This window comes from Delphinus delphis, chromosome 10 (assembly GCF_949987515.2).
Source record: "Delphinus delphis chromosome 10, mDelDel1.2, whole genome shotgun sequence".
Taxonomy (NCBI): domain Eukaryota; kingdom Metazoa; phylum Chordata; class Mammalia; order Artiodactyla; family Delphinidae; genus Delphinus; species Delphinus delphis.
Window position 1 is genome coordinate 5268310 of NC_082692.2, and position 20424 is coordinate 5288733.

A 20424-nucleotide genomic window follows, 5' to 3' on the forward strand; every position below is an offset into this window, starting at 1 on the left:
CTCAACTCAGCGTCAGCAAACTCGTAGATCAGTGGTTTCTAGTCTCTGGGACGTGCATGCCTGAGGAGGTGAAGAGTTTCGTCATGGTTTTGCATCATCTATAACCACATACATCATGTTTTACACCTACATCTACTATTTTTCAAAAGTAGGAATATGTGCTTGTGGTTCATAAAGTACAAATTTGTTTCAAAGTATCGTTAAATGCACGGCAGTGTTTGTCACTACGTTCTTTCCTCCATCGGTTGCTAAAAGAAGCATAACTTTGTTTATGAGCAGATTTGCAATTTTTAATAATAAAGTGGTCCTCATAATTTAAAAGTTTGGAGGTCACTGTTTGAAAGTGTTAGTGATCTATGTTTAACTCATGAATGACTTCCTTCTAGCTGCATAAAATATTGAGGTGTTGACATTACAAAGCTGTTACAACTGGAATATATGAATCCTTTTCTGTAAAAGTCGCAATATTCTTAACAGCATCCTTTTCCAACTTACTCTGTCTCTCGACATTTACAAATCTAATTGGGGAAATATAAGCACACAAAAAATTAAAGTTAAGAAAATGCAAAGAGAAAACATACAGTATTTGATCAATTACCAAATGCTTTGAACTCAGAGGAAAGAGTGGGAAGAGGGGAAAGAGAAAGAGGTGGGGGAAGAGGTGAGAAGGAGTGTCACCCAGGAGCCCGGGCATCAGGGCAGGCTGTTACAGACGCTGCTAATTACCGTCGGAGTAACCATGGACAGATAACCTGACCCCACTGAGCCTCTGTTCTACTGTCAATAAAATCAGTAATTTAATGCCTCCCTCACAGTGTTACTGTGAAGATAATTTATAACAACGTGTTTTAAATGCCTTGTACTACATCTGGTACAAGGTGTGTGCAAACTAAATGGTGGACTGTCAATCCCATCAGCACGGAAAGCATGACATTTATTTATGCTTCCCCAGAACTCAGCGCAATGCCTGACTCATAATAGGTACTAAAAAAAAAAAAATTGCTGAATGAAAAGATGGAAGGAAGGATGGATAGATGGTTGGATGAATTTAAGAAATGAACCATGGGCTTTGGTGACCTGGGAGGGTCTCACGGAGAAGCAAGGCTTAAGGTGAATCTAGCAGATATACGGAGAAGGTGGGAGAGTGTTGCATTGGGGGGAGGGGCATGGATCAAAAGTACAGAGGCAGGAAAGCCTAGTGTGAGTAGAGGGTAGATTGGGACACAGTTGTGGAGGGCTTTGGATGCCAGGCTGGGGAGCTGCCAGTGGGGAGTCAGTGAGATTTTGAGATGGTGAATGATATGAGGAGAGAACCTTTCCAAAGGTTAGTCTGGTGCTGGCGTGTGGTGTGGAGCTGAGAAAGGGACGGGACAATTCATTCTAAGCAAGACATGGTCAAGTCCCTGACGAGTATAACAACCAAGGAAATAAAGAGAGATAAAGGAATGATTAAGGAGGGCATAGCTGTCGCAGTGTCTTCTCTATTCTCTATGAATTCTTAATGTGGTCATGTAAACCATTTACCACCACGCATACTGACGATTTTGAAATATACAAGATGACATTTTAAAAGTCATGGCATGGACTTCCCTGGTGGCGCAGTGGTTAAGAATCCACCTGCCAATGAAGGAGACACGGGTTCGAGCCCTGCTCCGGGAAGATCCCACATGCCACGGAGCAGCTACACCTGTGTGCCACAACTCCTGAGCCCACGTGCCACGACTACTGAGCCTGTGCTCCATAACAAGAGAAGCCACTGCAATGAGAAGCCCGTGCATCCCAATGAAGAGTAGCCCCGGCTCGCCGCAACTAGAGAAAGCCCGCGCGCAGCAATGAAGACCCAACGCAGCCAAAACTTAATTAATTAATTAATTTAAAAAAAATCATGGCAGGTGAATGTTTAGCTGGAGAGGAGACATGCTGAAGTTGGAGGGTTGGATCCCCAAGGAGTGTGGAGCATGTGGCATCAATGGAGACAAGGAGTAAAGGTGATTTGAGGTCTAGGCTGGGTTTTTTTCTCTTGGCGACTTGGCAAGATAAATAGTGGTTAGATTAGGGTGGGTAGCAGAAATGGATTAATCCAAGAAATGTGAAACTGAACTGAGCAGCTAAATTGCTGAAGTTGCAAGGAGAAAGGTGAATTGGATGAGGTGCCGTGGGAGCCCATTGGGGGTGGGACACAGGGCCGACAGACTGAGAGAGATGGAGGAAGGAGCTGGACGGTTCCCCCAGCAGTGGAGAGCACAGTTGAAGCCTGGTGGGATGGAGCCAGATGTGGCCACTCCTCCTCTGTCACCTGGGCTGGGCTGGTGGACCTCCCCTTGTCACTCCGCTTTCACTTGACTAGGAGGAAGCAGGTGGAGCCTGGGAGGTGCCTCCAGAGCAGGCTGCCTGCGTGTGTTTCATTTTCAGGAAAGAGGTCTGACTGTCTGTGGGGGAAATTATTCTTCCAGATGAAGGAACCATTTGTGGAAAGGGCTACAGATGAGAGAGAGAGAGAGGGAGAGGGAGAGAGAGAGAGAGAGAGAGAGAGAGAGGGAGGGAGGGAGGGAGAGAGGGACGGAGAGGGAGGAAGGGAGAGGGAGGGAGGGAGGGAGGGAGAGGGAGAGGGGGAGAGAGAGAGAGAGAGAGAGGGAGGGAGGGAGGGAGGAAGGGAGAGAGGGAGGGAGGGAGGGAGAGAGAGAGAGAGGGAGAGGGAGAGAGAGAGAGAGAAAGAAAGAAAGAAGGAAGGAAGGAGGGAGGGAGGGAGGGAAGAAAGGGGACTTCCTTTCTCCTATTCTTAAGGGCAATTCATTCATTCATTTACCATATTTATTCAATTAAAAAAAAAACAACCCACTTTCCTTTTCTTCCCATAACAGCCATGTTTACTGACTGCTGATCTACCACAGGAACTCTCTGCCACCCCTAATATACTTGTTTTCTCCTGCACTGGGGACCAAGCAAGAAGGGTGTTTAGGTTGAACCCTCTCCCCCACAAGTTTTATGTTCTAGAAATGATAGAACATCCTGATTACTGAAGGTTTCATAAAATGTACAAAGAACCAGAGTGGCTTTTGACCTCTCAATGGCAACTCCACAAACAGAAGACAATGTCCAACCAACACTCAACAGGCAACAGGAACCCTTAGTGGGAAGATGGAGGAAACTTCCACATCAACAGTGGAGAAACAGGTCTGGAGAGCAATGGGCTCAGATTAGAGCAAGTCAGAAGATTCTAGGGAGGATTTCTTTCTCCCTTTCCCCCTTTTTTCCTTCCTTCCTTCCTCCCTCCCTCCCTCCCTCTCTCTCTCTTTCTCTTTATTTCTTTCTTTCTTTCTCTCTTTTTGAGGCTGCAATATCTTTTTTTAAAAAATTAATATATTTTTGAGGTAAAATTGACATATAACTTTATATTATTTTCAGGCATACAACATAATGATTCGATATTTGCATATACTGTGAAATGATCACAATAGGTGGTTGTGCCTAGTTAAAAATTTTTCTTCTTGGGCTTCCCTGGTGGCGCAGCGGTTGAGAGTCCGCCTGCTGATGCAGGGGACACGGGTTCGTGCCCCGGTCCGGGAAGATCCCACGTGCCGCGGAGCGGCTGGGCCCGTGAGCCATGGCCGCTGAGCCTGCGCGTCCGGAACCTGTGCTCCGCAACGGGAGAGGCCGCAGCAGTGAAAGGCCCGCGTACAGCAAAAAAAAAAAAAAAAAATGTTTCTTCTTGTGGTGAAGAATTTTGATTTACTTTTAGCACCTTTTTTTTCTAATTGAAGTATAGTTGATTTACAATACTGTGTTAGTTTCAGGTGTAGAGCAATATGATTCAGTTTTATATATATGTGTGTGTTTTTCAGATTCTTTTTGATTATAGGTTATTATAAGATAATGAATATAGCTCCCTGTGCTATATAGTAAATCCTGTTGTTTATTTTATATATAGTAGTATGTATCTGTTAATCCCATACTCCTAATTTATTCCCCTCCTTCCCCTTTGGTAACCATAAGTTTTTTTCTATGTCTGTGAGTCTGTTTCAGTTTTGTAAATAAATTCATTTGTATTTAAAAAAAATTTTTTTGTAGTTCTCTCTTTTTAATTAATTAATTCATTTATTTATTTATTTTTGGCTGCGCTGGGTTTTCTTTCCTACCCGCAGGCTTTCTCTAGTTGCGGCGAGCGGGGGCTACTCTTTGTTGCGGTGCACGGGCTTCTCATTGCAATGGCTTCTCTTGTTGAGGAGCACAGGCTCTAAGTGCATGGGCTAAGTAGTTGTGGCTTGCGGGCTCTAGAGCACGGGCTCAGTAGTTGTCGCGCACGGGCTTAGTTGCTCTGCGGCATGTGGGATCTTCTCAGACCAGAGATCGAACCCGTGTCCCCTGCATTGGCAGGCGGATTCTTAACCACTGCGCCACCAGGGAAGTCCCTGTATTATTTTTTAGATTCCACATATAAGTGATATCATATGATATTTATCTTTCTCTGACTTACTTTAATCAGTATGATAATCTCTAGGTCCATCCAAGTTGCTGCAAATGGCAGTATTTCATTCTTTTTTATGGCTGAACAATATTCCATTGTATGTATGTACCACATCTTCTTTATCCACTCATCTGTTGATGGACATTTAGTTTGCTTCCATGTCTTGGCTATTTTAAATAGCGCTGCTAAACACTGGGGCTCATGCATGTCTCTTTTCGAATTATATGTTTTTCTTTTCTGGATATATGCCCAGGAGTGGGATTGCTGGATAATGAGATAACTCTATTTTTAATTTTTTAAGGAACCGCCATACTGCTTTCCATAGTGGTTGCACCAATTTACATTCCCACCAACAGTGCAGGTGGGCTCCATTTTCTCCACACCCTCTCCAGCAACATTTATTGTTTGTAAATTTTTGGCCGTTCTGACTGGTGTGAGGTGATACCTCATTGTAGTTTTGATTTGCATTTCTCTAATAACTAGTGATGCTTAGCATCTTTTAATGTGCCTGTTGGCCATATGTATGTCTTCTGCCCATTTTTTGAATAGGTTGCTTGGGTTTTTTGATATTGAGTTGTATAAGCTGTTTGTATACTTTGGAAATTAACCCCTTGTCAGTCACATCATTTGGAAATATTTTCTCCCATTCTGTAGATTGTCTTTTTGTTCTGTTTGTGGTTTCCTTTGCTGTGCAAAAGCTTTTAAGTTTGATTGGGTCCCATTTGTTTATTTTTGCTTTTATTTCTTTTGCCTTGGGAGACTGCTCTAAGAAAATATTGCTATGATTTATGACACAGAATGTTTTGCCTCCTAGAAACTCTTCTAGGAGTTTTATGGTGTCATGTCTTATATTTAATTCTTTAAACCACTTTGAGTTTATTTTTGTGCATGGTGTGAGGGTGTGTTCTAACTTCACTGATTTACAGAAGGCTGTCCAGCTTTTCTAATACCACTTGCTGAAGAGACTGTCTTTTCTCCGTCATATATTCTTGCCTGCTTTGTCGAAGATTAGTTGCCTGTAAATGTGTGGGTTTACTTCTGGGCTCTCTATTCTGTTCCATTGATCTATTATGTCTGTTTTTGTTAGCAACATTCAAATATATAATACAGGATTACTAACTATAGTCACCAAGCTGTGCATTCACCACCATGACTTATTTATTTTATAATTAGAAGATTATATCTTGTAACCCCCTTCACCCATTTCACCCACCCTCGTCCCCCGACCAGGAGGGATTTCTTCAAGCAGATGAAACTTATAGAATACCTGATACGAATGTTCGTGTTGTGAAGAGATTTACTCAACTCAGGAAGAGTTTGGGAATAAATTAATGATAATTACCAACAACTAAGCAAAAGCAAAAAAAAAAAAAAGACAGTTATTAACTCTGGGGGGAGCGGAAGTTCTAAAGGAAAAGTCTATAATAATTTTACTACTTAAAAAACACAACACAGCAGCATTATTCACCATGTCCAAAAGGTGGAAGCAACCCAAATGTCCATCATCAACTGATGAGTGGATGAACAAAATGTGCAGTGGATATACTGTGGAATATTATTCAGCCTTAAAAAAAAGAACGAAATTCTGTCACATGCTACAAAATGGATGAACCTTAAAGACATTATGCTCAGTGAAACAAGCCAAATACAAAATAACAAATACTGTGTGATTCCACTTATATATGGTACCTAGAATAGTCACATTTATAGAGACAGATAGTAGAAGTTCCCAGGGGCTGAGGGTGGGTAGGGGGAGAGATTTGTTAGTCTTTAATGCGTACAGTCTCTGTTTGAGATGATGGAAAAGCTCTGGAGATGGGTGGTGGTGAGAGTTGCACAACTTCGTGAATGTACTTAACGCCACCGAACCGTACACTTAAAAACAGTTTAAAGAGTCAATTTTACGTTATGTGTATTTTTTCACAATTAAAAGGAAAAACCTTGTCAGTTCCTGTACAAATGAACTGGATTATAATTATCTTTCTCATACTGATAAATATCAGATTTTTAACATTCAGGTGTTAGGGATCTCATTTTCAAAACTAGGTACAAAAGCTATCCTTTTCTTCAAGAATTGCATAGCTCTATTTAAAAGAACTATTATTAGAAATGTATATGCTAAAAAATAGGTCTTCATTGATAACATCTATGCCTTAGATAGTATGTCTCTTATAACACATAACTTTTAATATAAAACAACTGACCGTACTATATATATATATATATATATATATATATATATATATGTATGTATATATATATATATGGCTTAAAAATTGCCTTTTTTAACTTTTCATTTTGCCTTCTGTCTATGTAAACACACCCATTTTCTTTAAATGTCTAAAAATTTTAGATTTACACAGCCGTGTTTTTAACATTTATCTTTTTTTTTTTTTTTTGCGGTACGCGGGCCTCTCACTGTTGTGGCCTCTCCCGTTGCGGAGCACAGGCTGCGGACGCGCAGGCTCAGCGTCCATGGCTCACGGGCCCAGCCGCTCCGCGGCATACGGGATCCTCCCGGACCGGGGCACAGACCCGTGTCCCCTGCATCGGCAGGCGGACTCTCAACCACTGCGCCACCAGGGAAGCCCCAACATTTATCTTTAATGATAACTCTGAGATCAAGATGTATTTTTTTGTCTTATTTATTTAAACATCTTTATTGGAGTATAATTGCTTTACAGTGGTGTTAGTTTCTGCTGTATAACAAAGTGAATCAGCTATACATATACATATATCCCCATATCCCCTCCCTCTTGCGTCTCCCTCCCACACTCCCTATCCCACCCCTCTAGGTGGTCACAAAGCACGGAGCTGATCTCCCTGTGCTATGCAGCTGCTTCCCACTAGCTATCTATTTTACATTTGGTAGTGTATATATGTCCATGCCACTCTCTCACTTCATCCCAGGTTACACTTCCCCCTCCCCGTGTCCTCAAGTTCATTCTCTAAGTCTGTGTCCTGCCCCTAGATTCTTCAGAACCTTTTATTTTTTTTTTAGATTCCATATATATGTGTTAGCATACGGTATTTGTTTTCCTCTTTCCGACTTACTTCACTCTGTATGACAGACTCTAGGTCCATCCACCTCAGTACAAATAAGTCAATTTTGTTTCTTTTTATGGCTGAGTAATATTCCACTGTATATTTGTGCCAATCTTCTTTATTCATTCATCCAATGATGGACACATAGGTTGCCTCCATGTCCTGGCTATTGTAAATAGTGCTGCAATGAACATTGGGGTACATGACTCTTTTTGAATTATGGTTTTCTCAGGGTTGTACACCCAGTAGTGGCATCGCTGGGTCATATGTTAGTTCTATTTTTAGTTTTTTAAGGAACCTCCGTACTGTTCTCCATAGTGGCTGTATCAATTTGCATTCCCACCAACAGTGCAAGAGGGTTCCCTTTTCTTCACACCCTCTCCAGCATTTACTGTTTGTAGATTTTTTGATGATGGCCATTCTGACTGGTGTGAGGTGATACCTCACTGTACTTTGTTTTTCTTTTTCTTTTTCTTTTTTTTTTTGCGGTACATGGGCCTCTCACTGTTGTGGCCTCTCCCGTTGCAGAACACAGGCTCCTGACGCACAGGCTCAGCAGCCATGGCTCACAGGCCCAGCCGCTCCGCAGCATGTGGGATCTTCCCAGACCAGGGCATGAACCCGTGTCCCCTGCATCGGCAGGCAGACTCTCAACTACTGCGCCACCAGGGAAGCCCCTCTCATTGTAGTTTTGATTTGCATTTCTCTAATGATTAATGATGTTGAGCATCCTTTCATGTGTTTGTTAGCAATTTGTATATCTTCTTTGGAGAAATGTCTGTTTAGGGCTTCTGCCCGTTTTTGGATTGGGTTGTTTGTTTTTTTGATATTGAGCTGCAAGAGTTGCTTGTATATTTTGGAGATTAATCCTTTGTCAGTTGCTTCATTTGCAAATATTTTCTCCCATTCTGAGGGTTGTCTTTTCGTCTTGTTTATGGTTTCCTTGGCTGTGCAAAAGCTTTTAAGTTTCATTAGGTCCCATTTGCTTATTTTTGTTTTTATTTCCATTTCACTAGGAGGTGGGTCAAAAAGGATCTTGCTGTGATTTATGTCATAGAGTGTTCTGCCTATGTTTTCCTCTAAGAGTTTGATTGTGTCTGGCCTTAAATTTAGGTCTTTAATCCATTTTGAGTTTATTTTTGTGTATGGTGTTAGGGAGTGTTCTAATTTCATTCTTTTACATGTAGCTGTCCAGTTTTCCCAGCACCACTTATTGAAGAGGCTGTCTTTTCTCCATTGTATATTCTTCCCTCCTTTATCAAAGATAAGGTGACCATATGTGTGTGGGTTTATCTCTGGGCTTTCTATCCTGTTCCATTGATCTATATGTCTGTTTTTGTGCCACTACCACACTGTCTTAATTACTGTAGCTTTGTAGTATGGTCTAAAGTCAGGGAGCCTGATTCCTCCAGCTCTGTTTTTCTTTCTTAAGATTGCTTTGGCTATTTGGGGTCTTTTGTGTTTCCATACAAATTGTGAAATTTTTTGTTTTAGTTCTGCGAAAAATTCCGTTGGTAGTTTGATAGGAATTGCATTGAATCTGTAGATTGCTTTGGGTAGTAGAGTCATTTTCACAATGTTGATTTTTCCAATCCAAGAACATGGTATGTCTCTCCATCTGTTTGTATCATCTTTAATTTCTTTCATCAGTGTCTTATAATTTTCTGCATACATGTCTTTTGTCTCCTTAGGTAGGTTTATTCCTAGGTATTTTATTCTTTTTTTTTTTTTTTTGCGTACGCGGGCCTCTCACTGCTGTGGCCTCTCCCGTTGTGGAGCACAGGCTCCAGACGTGCAGGCTCAGCGGCCATGGCTCACGGGCCCAGCCGCTCCATGGCATGTGGGATCTTCCCGGACCGGGGCACGAACCCGGGTCCCCTGCAAAGGCAGGCGGACTCTCAACCACTGCGCCACCAGGGAAGCCCTATTTTATTCCTTTTGTTGCAATGGTAAATGCGAGTGTTTCCTTAATTTATCTTTCTGATTTTTCATCATTAGTGTACAGGAACGCAAGAGATTTCTGTGCATTAATTTTGTATACTGCTACTTTACCAAATTCATCGATTAGCTCTAGTATTTTTCTGGTAGCATCTTTAGGATTCTCTATGTATAGTATCATGTCATCTGCAAACAGTGACAGTTTTACTTCTTCTTTTCTGATTTGGATTCCTTTAATTTATTTTTCCTCTCTGATTGCTGTGGCTAAAACTGCCAAAACTATGTTGAATAATAGTGGTGAGAGTAAGAAACCTTCTCTTGTTCCTGATCTTAGAGGAAATGGTTTCAGTTTTTCACCATTGAGAACGATGTTGGCTGTGGGTTTGTCATATATGGCCTTCATTATGTTGAGGTAAGTTCCCTCTATGCCTACTTTCTGGAGAGTATTTTTTTATCGTAAATGGGTGTTGAATTTTGTCAAAAGCTTTTTCTGCATCTATTGAGATGATCATATGGTTTTTATCCTTCAGTTTGCTAATATGGTTTATCACATTGATTGATTTGCATATATATATATATATTTTTTTTTTTTTTTTTTTTTTGGCGGTACGCGGGCCTCTCCCATGGCAGAGCACAGGCTTTGGACGCGCAGGCTCAGCAGCCATGGCTCACAGGCCTAGCCGCTCCACGGCATGTGGGATCTTCCTGGACCGGGGCACGAACCTGTGTCCCCTGCATCGGCAGGTGGACTCTCAACCACTGCGCCACCAGGGAAGCCTGATTTGCATATATCGAAGCATCCTTGCATTCCTGGGTTACACCCCACTTGGTCATGGTATATTATCCTTTTAATGTGCTGCTGGATTCTGTGTGCTAGTATTTTGTTGAGGATTTTTGCATCTATGTTCATCAGTGATATCGGCCTGTAGTTTTCTTTCTTTGTGACATCCTTTTCTGGTTTTGGTATCATGGTGATGGTGGCCTTGTAGAAAGTGTTTGGGAGTGTTCCTCCCTCTGCTATATTTTGGAAGAGTTTGAGAAGGTTAGGTGTTAGCTCTTCTTGAAATGTTTGATAGAATTCGCCTGTGAAGCCATGTGGTCCTGGGCTTTTGTTTGTTGGATGATTTTTTTTTTTTTTGCGGTACACGGGCCTCTCACTGCTGTGGCCTCTCCTGTTGCAGAGCACAGGCTCCGGACGTGCAGGCCCAGCGGCCATGGCTCACGGGCCCAGCCGCTCCGTGGCATGTGGGATCTTCCCGGACTGGGGCACAAACCCGTGTCCCCTGCATCGGCAGACGGACTCTCAACCACTGTGCCACCAGGGAAGCCCTGTTGGAAGATTTTTAATCACAGTTTCAATTTCAGTGCTTGTGATTGGTCTGTTTATATTTTCTATTTCTTCCTGGTTCAGTCTCGGAAGGTTGTGCTTTTCTAAGAATTTGTCCATTTCTTCCAGGTTGTCCATTTTATTGGCATATAGTTGCTTATAGTAATCTCTCATGATCCTTTGTATTTCTGTAGTGTCAGTTGTTACTTCTCCTTTTTCATTTCTAATTCTATTTGATTTTAGTCTTTTCCATGTTTTTCTTGATGAGTCTGGCTAGTGGTTTATCAATTTTGTTTATCTTCTCAAAGAACCAGCTTTTAGTTTTATTGATCTTTGCTATTGTTTCCTTCATTTCTTTTCATTTATTTCTGATCTGATCTTTATGATTTCTTTCCTTCTGCTGACTTTGGGTTTTTTTGTTCTTCTTTCTCTAATTGCTTTAGGTTAAGTTTAGATTGTTTATTTGAGATGTTTCTTGTTTCTTGAGGTAGGATTGTATTGCTATAAACTTCCTTCTTAGAACTGCTTTTGCTGCATCCCATAGGTTTTGGGTCGTCGTGTTTTCATTGTCATTTGTTTCTAGGTATTTTTTGATTTCCTCTTTGACTTCTTCAGTGATCTCTTGGTTATTTAGTAGTGTATTGTTTAGCCTCCATGCGTTTGTATTTTTTACAGTTTTTTTCCTGTAATTGATACCTAGTCTCATAGCATTGTGGTTGGAAAATGTACTCAATACAATTTCAAATTTCTTAAGTTTACTAAGGCTTGATTTGTGACCCAAGGTATGATCTATCCTGGAGAATGTTCCATGAGCACTTGAGAAAAATGTGTATTCTGTTGTTTTTGGATGGAGTGTCCTATAAATAGCACTTAAGTTCATCTTGTTTCATGTGTCATTTAAAGCTTGTGTTTCCTTATTTATTTTCATTTTGGATGATCTGTCCACTGGTGAAAGTGGGGTGTTAAAGTCCCCTACTATGAATGTGTTACTGTCCATTTCCCCTTTTATGGTAATATGTATTTAATATTAAGTCCCTCTTATAAGCCAAGTCCCTCTGTAGTTAAAAAAGAGGTTTAAAAACCCTCCTCTTGTGTATTACATTTTTTCTCAGGGATACATTAAATAGGAATGCTGATTTTTGTTTTAAGAACACAGTAATTCCAGTTTTAAATCCTTAAATTTTTTTATTCCTTATTCAGTAAAGAAAAATAAAAGCTTGTTTAGAGATGATAGCTGACATCTCTTCTGAGTGCCTGGGTGGGAAAAGACTACAGATGCTTTCCTAGATTCTGCCTGGAGCCAAACTGCTAAGCAGTCACAACTCCCAGGGGCCGTCAGGCAGGTTTAACGAGAATAGAGAATAAAGTGTAGCTCTCCACACCCACCTCTGCAAGACAGAACGGCTTCAAGGTTTGCTGAAACTGCTTCGGAACTGTGCTATAACTTTGTCCTGAATGTGAAACGTTTCTGGCTGATGTCAGCAAGGTTTAAATGTTTCAGTTTAAATACTACAAATCATTAAAAATACACACACACGCATATCAAATCAAGTTAGATTTGTTGTCAAGGGCATTGATTTACAGCAGAAGAAACAATCCTCTATACTCTCCTCTTGATTTTGCATGACTTTTTCTTGAACCCAGCTCTTGCTAAAGGGAAGCTGGGGCTAAGGAAGGATTGCTGGGAAGACCCTACAAGGACTTGCCTGCACCCTTTGGGGCAGGACTGTTTTCCTAAACACCGTTTGGTGATGGTTGTAGCTGCCTTCCATGAAGGATTGCTCCCCCCTCCAGCCCTGCCTCGCCCTCGCCCACTTGTTACCCATCCACAGGGGCTGCTGTTTGCCATTAATGTGAAAATTCTAGAAGAGGGGTGAATCGCATGTATGGAAACCTCCAGCATCTGCCCCTTGCTACTTTCAAAAAGCCTTTTTAAGAAAACAAACAGGGCTTCCCTGGTGGCGCCGTGGTTGAGAGTCTGCCTGCCGATGCAGGGTACACGGGTTCGTGCCCTGGTCCGGGAAGATCCCACATGCCGCGGAGCGGCTGCGCCCGTGAGCCATGGCCGCTGAGCCTGCGCGTCCGGAGCCTGTGCTCCGCAACGGGAGAGGCCACAACAGTGAGAGGCCCGCGTACCGCAAAACAAACAAACAAATAATAATAAGAGTAGTTTTTTTTGATGTACCTTCTGCAAAGCATGCTGATTACTTTATAGTCACTGTGTTTCCAGACATCCTATGTGTCTAGTGTAGGAAAATAACAATTGATCAGATAGTTTCTTGGTTTCAAATTAATACCAATCATTAACTCAGGGAAGTTTCTTAACCTTTCTGGGACTCGCTATTTTCTTTTATTAAAATGTGGCTTTTGGTTTATACGGCTCTTCCGTCAGGGAAATGCTCCAGAGCCCAGGTGCAGTGGGTGGGTCCTGGGCTCCCAGCAGGGTACAACCAGTCTGCCCCCTGCCCCCCACCATGATCTGTTTTAGCTACTGGGTTTCATTGGTAGAAGGAGTTCCAAGACTCTCAATGTTTTGAAAACAATTCGTATAAAAGTTCTTGAAGGCAGCTTTCGTTTCTGAAATCCTTTATGGAATACATATTTTTAATAGCAAGTCATAATTTTCTTCATGGAGCTCTTAGCACGGTATACATCCATGTGGCATTGGCTGATAACAGGGTTTACCAGCAGTAATGTAAACCCTGAGTACGTGTTCCAATCCCAGCGTGGTAGAAGGACAATCTACTCACAATGACAGTCCCTCACAAGCATAAGCTTAAAAAACTCCTTTGAGAGTATATTTTAAAGGCTAGCTTATTTGGCTATTCAGTGACTGTGTGCTTGCCCAACAAAATTAAGGTGAGTTATTGTTTAGCTTGGTGGGTTAGAAGTCACTTGGCTAAGGGTGTAGGTGTCTTCTGTGTAGCCCATACCTGTGCATGCCATCATCCACGCCCTGAACTTCCAGCCTCCCTATCTTGCAAACTTGGGCTCTTAATGAAAAAGATCTGGCAGGAAAGTATAGATGAATCTCCAATATCTATGCTATCCAATTAAATGTAGTCAAAAAAACATACTCAAAACACAAAGGATGGACTTCCCTGGTAGTGCAGTGGTTAAGAATCTGCCTGCCAGTGCACATGTTTGAGCCCTGGTCCGGGAAGATCCCACATGCCGCGGAGCAACTAAGCCCGTGCGCCACAACTACTGAGCCCACGCACTGCAGCTACTGAAGCCCATGGTCTACAGCCCGTGCTCTGCAACAAAGAGAAGCCACCACAATGAGAAGCCAGCGCACCTCAACCAACGGCAGTCCCTGCTCGCGGCAACTAGAGAAAGCCTGCACGCAGCAACGAAGACCCAACGCAGCCAAAAATAAATTAAAAAAAATTTTTAAAGTCTATTAAAAAAAAAAACAAAACACCACAGGGCTTCCCTGGTGGCGCAGTGGTTGAGGATCCACCTGCCAATGCAGGGGACACGGGTTCGAGCCCTGGTCCGGGAAGATCCCACATGCCGCGGAGCAACTAAGCCCGTGCGCCACAACTGCTGAGCCTGTGCTCTAGAGCCCGCGAGCCACAAGTACTGAGCCCACGTGCCGCAACTACTGAAGCCCGCGCACCTAGAGCCCGCGCGTGCTCTGCAATGAGAAGCCACCGCAATGAGAAGACTGTGCACTGCAACGAAGAGTAGCCCCCACTCGCCGCAAGTAGAGAAAGCCCGTGCACAGCAGCGAACACCCAACACAGCCAAAAATAAATAAATAAATTTATTTAAAAAAAGAAAAAAAACCCCAAACAACTAACCACCCCAGATTTAAAAAAATTTTAAAAAAACCCCACAAAGGATAGCATGATTTATTGGATATTATCTGTGCCAAAACAATGGGACAACTCATCAGTACAGAAACAGAAAATGTATTTGAGATGTTTCTTTCAGCTATTCAATTTCTGAAAAGTTACTCACCCTTCTCTGGCAAAAACGAAAAACTACTACAGACAGAAATTCTTCCGTCCCTGAAGGACGCTTGAACCAAGGAAAATAAAGAGAGTTCTGGGCTAATGTGTATATTTCACAAACACGTTCCCATTTCTGAAATGGAATTTCTGTGGTTTGTGAAACTGCTTTCTTCATTCAAAGCTTTGAATAGCTTCAACAACTTTAGGAGAGATCAATCGTATTTTTATAATATTGAGAACACAGATTTTATGATTTCTGGAAGATTCTAATTTATTCATACAAACGGAAAAATAAGGAAGTAAAAAATATATATATTTATTTATTTTTACAATTCCAATCCTAGTGTCTGTAGTTCTAATTTGTTAAAATACTACTTCCCTGGAAATTCCCTGGCAGTCCAGTGGTTAGAACTCGGCGCTTTCACTGCTGGGGCCTGTGTTCGATCCCTTAGTCGGGGAACTAAGATCCCGCAAGCTGCACGGTGAAGCCAAAGATAAAAAGGTAAAAGAAAAAAAATACTGCTTCCCTGGCCGGCAGAACAGGTATTTTAGCTCACGGGCTGTACATCTTTTCTATGGTAAAGCACTATCATTTACCAACAAAGAGATAGGAGAGATTTCCCATAGGATTCTGAGCAAGTAAATGATTCTTCTTAATCTCACTGAAATCAAGGTGCTCTGTTTCATTTAAAAACTATGTTCAGGATACAACTGATGCCTCTTTCCTCACTGCAAGGTCATTTTTAAGTTCAGCCAGAGAGAAAGTGACTTGTCAGTGATGTGTCTCTAAAAGGACAAGGGTAGGTATCTACAAGTGGTAGGGAAAAAATAGCTGACCTTAGGGCAGCTAGCGAGGACTTTGCCAGACCGTGGACTCTACACTGTATAAACCTCGTTGTAAGAAAAAAGCTACTTTTCAGCCCCTCTGCTGTGCCCCGCAACTCTGAAGACCTACCTTTATAACAGCAGACCTAACATTGTATTGCAATTATTTGTTTTCCCACAGATATCCTACAGAGAGTGACCGGCAGTGAGCCTGCTGTGTGACACAGTAGATGCTTAATAACTGCTTGAATGAATGTTAAATGTCTCCAAGGGGGAGTTATGCCGAGTCACAGGTGGGGTAAAGAGAAGCACTAGAGCTAAACATTTCACACCCAGCAAAGAGCTTTCAGTTTAATGAGTGGCGCCATTGCTTTATATGCTTCCAGGAATGTTCATATATTTTATCTCACTTGATCCTCACTGTAGGTCTGCAAAGTTGGCAGGACAAGTATCATTTCCATCTAGCGCCTGAGGAGATGGAGCTCTTCCCAAGTAAACTGCAGCACTCATGTCAGAGGATGGTCTTCTGATCCCCAGCCTTCACTGGGGGGCCTCGTGTGAGACAGTCAATTTAGACAACGCATGCGTGTATGTCTGGATCCCATCTGTCATGTCGATCTTTTATTTCATCCTCCCGTCTTCCTTAGAGAAAGGTAAATGAAAGTTGTTGTCTTCCCAGACCCGGCATGTTTGGCTAGCTGGAAGTCGGTCGCCTTCTTGGGAACATCTTAAGAACAGGAAGCAGTAAGGTAGGCCAGGAAGCAACGGTGGGCTGTGCTCTTCACCTCTACCCGTTTTGTAAACAGCTCTGCGGGTCTGGGTGATGTTTAGGTCTGTGAGTGCCTGGGCTCCTGACTACCCAGTGCGAGCTCTCAGAGGGACCCATTGGCCGAGCACAGCTTTCGCCACCACTGGGAGGTGGCTCATAGATGTGTGCTGTGTTTAAGGAGGATTCTACTGTGCAATTGTATGACCTTCTATTTACACATTATTGGACTGAAGGAATTCCTGAATTTTTAAAATTGAAGTTTTACTATGTTTTCAAGGACATTCTGTGTATATTCCAAAGTCTAGCATTGGTCCTTCTGTATAGGAGGTTATAACTACTTGCTGAACAAAGGAGGTGCATAGAAGTATTTTGTATATTATGGACTGACACCCCAAAAGGCTTCCCCTCCACCAACCCGTGAATATCTGGGCCATTTGTGCAGATGCTGACTTCCAGCCATTGATTCAATTTCAGAAGAAACACCACTCTTGTCTATACATCAGTGTTTGTGAAATCATTTGAACACTTTATCACATTAGCCTTTACCAGAAGAGGAAACTGAGAAAATGATGGGAATTATTGAGTGCTAACAGTGGCAAACTTTCATCTCATGGTATCTTTGACTCCTTGGATTTAGGCTGGTCAACTCTGTGGACCATTGTAGAGAAAAAGACATTTTGTTAAAGATTTCTGCCTAAAATTTGAGGTGTAACATGGGGTGCTATAATCTGGGACCTTTTAGAGAACTCCCTCCCCTCCCTTTACAACATGCAAATATAGTTTGATTTTTGTTCTTGTCAGTTTATAAACATTTCAGAAATATACTTTATAAGAAAGTGAGTTAACTGTCATTGTTTAGGGAGATGACAAATGTTTATTATAAAGATCTTTAAATGGTGTTTATTAAAGAGTAATTGAACAGTTTTTACAAATTATAGAAACAGCTTTTTATGGATGTTGTGACTGGGTCTGGATCTAAACCCGAGTCACAGAGACTGCGGTGTTGTTCGCAGGCAGCCACTAATTGGGAGGGGCCCTCGATCAGGTGGCTGGAATGTTCTGGCTCTGAGTTACTCAACTGTACCCAGTGGATGATCTCTGTTCAGGGTTCTCTGCTGCTCTCAGGTAGACTGAAGTCCCAGGAAGGCCACCACCACTGACTTGTGGGAAAAGCTGTTTCAAAAGGGATGGGTCGGGGGAGAAGCTGCTCAGGGGCACGCAAGAGAGGAGTGGTCCCAAGGTTTTTTTGTTGTTTTTGTTTTTTTGGTACGCGGGCCTCTCACCGCCGCGGCCCCTCCCGCCGCGGAGCCCAGGCTCCGGACGCGCGGGCCCAGCCGCTCCGCGACACGCGGGATCCTCCCGGACCGGGGCACGAACCCGCGTCGCCCGCATCGGCAGCCGGACTCCCAACCACTGCGTCACCAGGGAAGCCCCCAAGGTTTTTAAATAAAATTTGGAAGCGGTCTGGGGTGGAAGTCTTTGCCATTTCTCGTTTAAAATGACTGACCATCACCAGGCAAAATAAAAGACACTGCGATTTATAGTTTCATGGTACCCTATGGGAACTGACTGTAGTGGATTCCTCTTTATCTTCATGCTAAAGAAATTAGTTATTTACGGTGAAGACTTCTCCAGAAAGCGGTGGTTCTGGGTAAAAATCGTTTTACACGTCGGAAAACATGCTTCTGAGGCAATCTTCTGAATTACTGGAATAAAAGAAAATTCAAAAAGAGTCTCCGAACAAAACCTCATCATCTAAGCATTCTCTCCTCAACTGTTTGTAGCCAAAGCTTGGCTGGCACCGTTTTCAGGGATAAGCAGAAGTAAAAGTTTAATAAGTAACTGTCCAATCGAATGACTTATTTTTTAGCCTATTTCCACCCGGGGGCCGTAGAAATCCTCAAAAGCTGGGGCCCTGCTTTCCTGGCTACGGCGGCGACGCGCGGAGCGCACGCCCCGGCCAGCGCATGTCCACCCCTCGGCCGGCCGCGCGCTGGGAGCGCGCGGGTGCCAGGCCTCCGCCCCTTGCATGTTACTCAGGCCCCGGCGCGGAGGGCGGAGCCGCGGGCCGGTGGCGCAGGTGGGGAGGGGCGGCCGGTGCGAGTCGGTGACACCCGATGGGGCGGGGAGGCGCGGCGGCCGCACCCCGCCCTGGGAAGAAACCGGCCAGGTGTGGCTTCGGCAGCGTCGGGTGCCAGCGGGGAGGAGACTCGAGCCCCAGCCGACCAACACCACCACCCCGCCACGGCCCTGCTCCTCTGCGTCCTCGCCGCCCTGAGAGCCGCAGCCCTCGCTCCCGCTTCCACTCCCGGCCCGTCGCTGTCCCCGGCGCCCGACGCCCGACGCCCGCCCGCCGTGCCGCGCTCGCAGTGTCCAGAACGGCCGCGGTGGAGAGGCGCGTCCTCGCGATCCTTCTGCGCCCCCAGCCCAGTCCCCGGTTTGGGCCTCTCCTGGGAGCCCCTCGCTCTCTCCGAGCCGGCCCGCCCTCGCGTCCGCCTCGGCGCTGAGCGGCGCTCCGAGTGCCAGCCAACATGAGCTGCAACGGAGGCTCCAGCCCGCGGATCAACACGCTGGGCCACATGACCCGCGCCGAGTCCGGCCCCGACCTGCGCTACGAGATGACCGGCGGCGGGGGCGGGGGCGGCAGCAGCGGTGGTGGGGGCACCAGCAGGATGTACTACTCCCGGCGCTGCACGGTCACCGACCAGAACTCGGACGGCTACTGGTGGGTACCGGGCCGACCCGGAGCGCGCGGTGTGCGTGGGCCGGGGTCTCTACACTCCCTTAGCACCCTGGGACCGGGACGGACCGTCGACCTCTGACCGACGAGGAAGCTCGGGTCCAGAAAGGGGACAGTCTCTTTGTCCGAGGTCATGCACGCATTTCCTGTTCGCGCTGGGGCAAGACCGAGTGTCCCGGCGCACCGCGCAGACCGGGTGGGCATGTGCGCCAACCCGCAGAGGAGCGTCTCCTTCGCTGCCGGCGGGGACTCGGGCCCCCCTTCTCGCTTCCTGCGTGCCGGGGCCCAAGGCCAGCCAGCGAGAGTGCAGGCAGGGCGCGGCGGACGGCGGGGGTCCCGGCTGTATCCGGGACTGTCCCCAGCGAGGCCTCGCCTTTGTCCCGGGCCGCAGGTGGGAGGTCAGGCGGGCGTGGCTGCGACCACTAAACCCAATCTCTCGAACTGTAACCAAAAGTAAAACAGCGAGGGGAGCGGGGCCTCCGGCCTGTCGGGTGGCCAGCGTGGACGTGGCTCTCGGCTTTGGCTAGTGGCTCATCGCAAGCTCGTGGTCACCCCGAGACCACGTCCGCAGCGGCGCCTGGGCTGCCCGGCCACCCGGGGGCTTTTGTGCAGAGGCTGCGCGTCCCGGTAGCTCGGGGTTGCGGGTCGAGAAGGCCCCGCCTCGGCCTCGCCTGCTACCCAAACCAAGTTTCCCGGCGGGAGCGGCTGCCTGTCCCCCCAGCCCGGATCAGCCGCGCGGCAGCCCCCGCCAGCGAGCACACCTGTGGCCCCGCGCCTGCGCCCTTTGTTTCCCGGTTTTTAAAAAGCATCCGAGGAACAGCCTCAGTGTCTCGGTGGCAGAGCGCGGGCGCAGGGTCTTGCGCTCTGAGCGGGATAGCGCGGGCAGGGGCCCGTGGCGGGGAGGCTCCGCGTACCATCCCGGCCGGCCCGCGATGCTGGGGGCGCCCTGGGAAGAGGGCGGGGTCTGCCTCTCCGAATCATCCGGGAAACCCAGGTTGGGGAGAGGGAGGTCAATCGGGTGCGGGTGGAGATAGATAATGAACGTACATTTACCCGGTCCCCGGAGCCGGACTCTCCCACGTGAGCCGTGAGAATTTTGCGGCTCTCACCCCCCTTTCCCGCCCCCTGCAAGTCCTTCCCTTGTAGGGCTTCGGGGGAAGAGGCCTGAGTTCCAGAACTTTGTCGACCTAGCCTTGTGGCCTTAGGCTGGGGAGGAGCAAACTGAATACACTCCAGGGGTTTTTTGTTTTGCCAGCAGTTTTGGGGGCCGGGACGGACTACTCGACTTGCAACCTGCTTTCTGCTTCGATTTATTCATTTCTTTATCTTCCCGGAGCACCTTGAAAATTTATTTTC

At 45.4% G+C, this 20424-nt stretch overlaps 1 protein-coding gene across 7 annotated transcripts in view; it reads left to right on the top strand.

The window, feature by feature from the left end:
* DSP (desmoplakin) overlaps positions 1 to 20424 on the top strand; it is a 98118-nt gene that overhangs the window by 37051 nt on the left and 40643 nt on the right. The window contains exon 1 of one of the 7 annotated variants that reach the window (XM_060023673.2): positions 18473 to 19053. The exons of 4 other annotated variants lie outside the window; for them this stretch is intronic. In XM_060023673.2, the coding sequence (XP_059879656.1) occupies positions 18860 to 19053 (194 nt within the window). In that variant the 5' untranslated portion in view covers positions 18473 to 18859. Of the gene's footprint in view, positions 1 to 18472; positions 19054 to 19166; positions 19460 to 20424 lie in introns of those variants that run through there. 2 more of the 7 variants (XM_060023680.1, XM_060023677.1) reach the window with 2 other exon arrangements.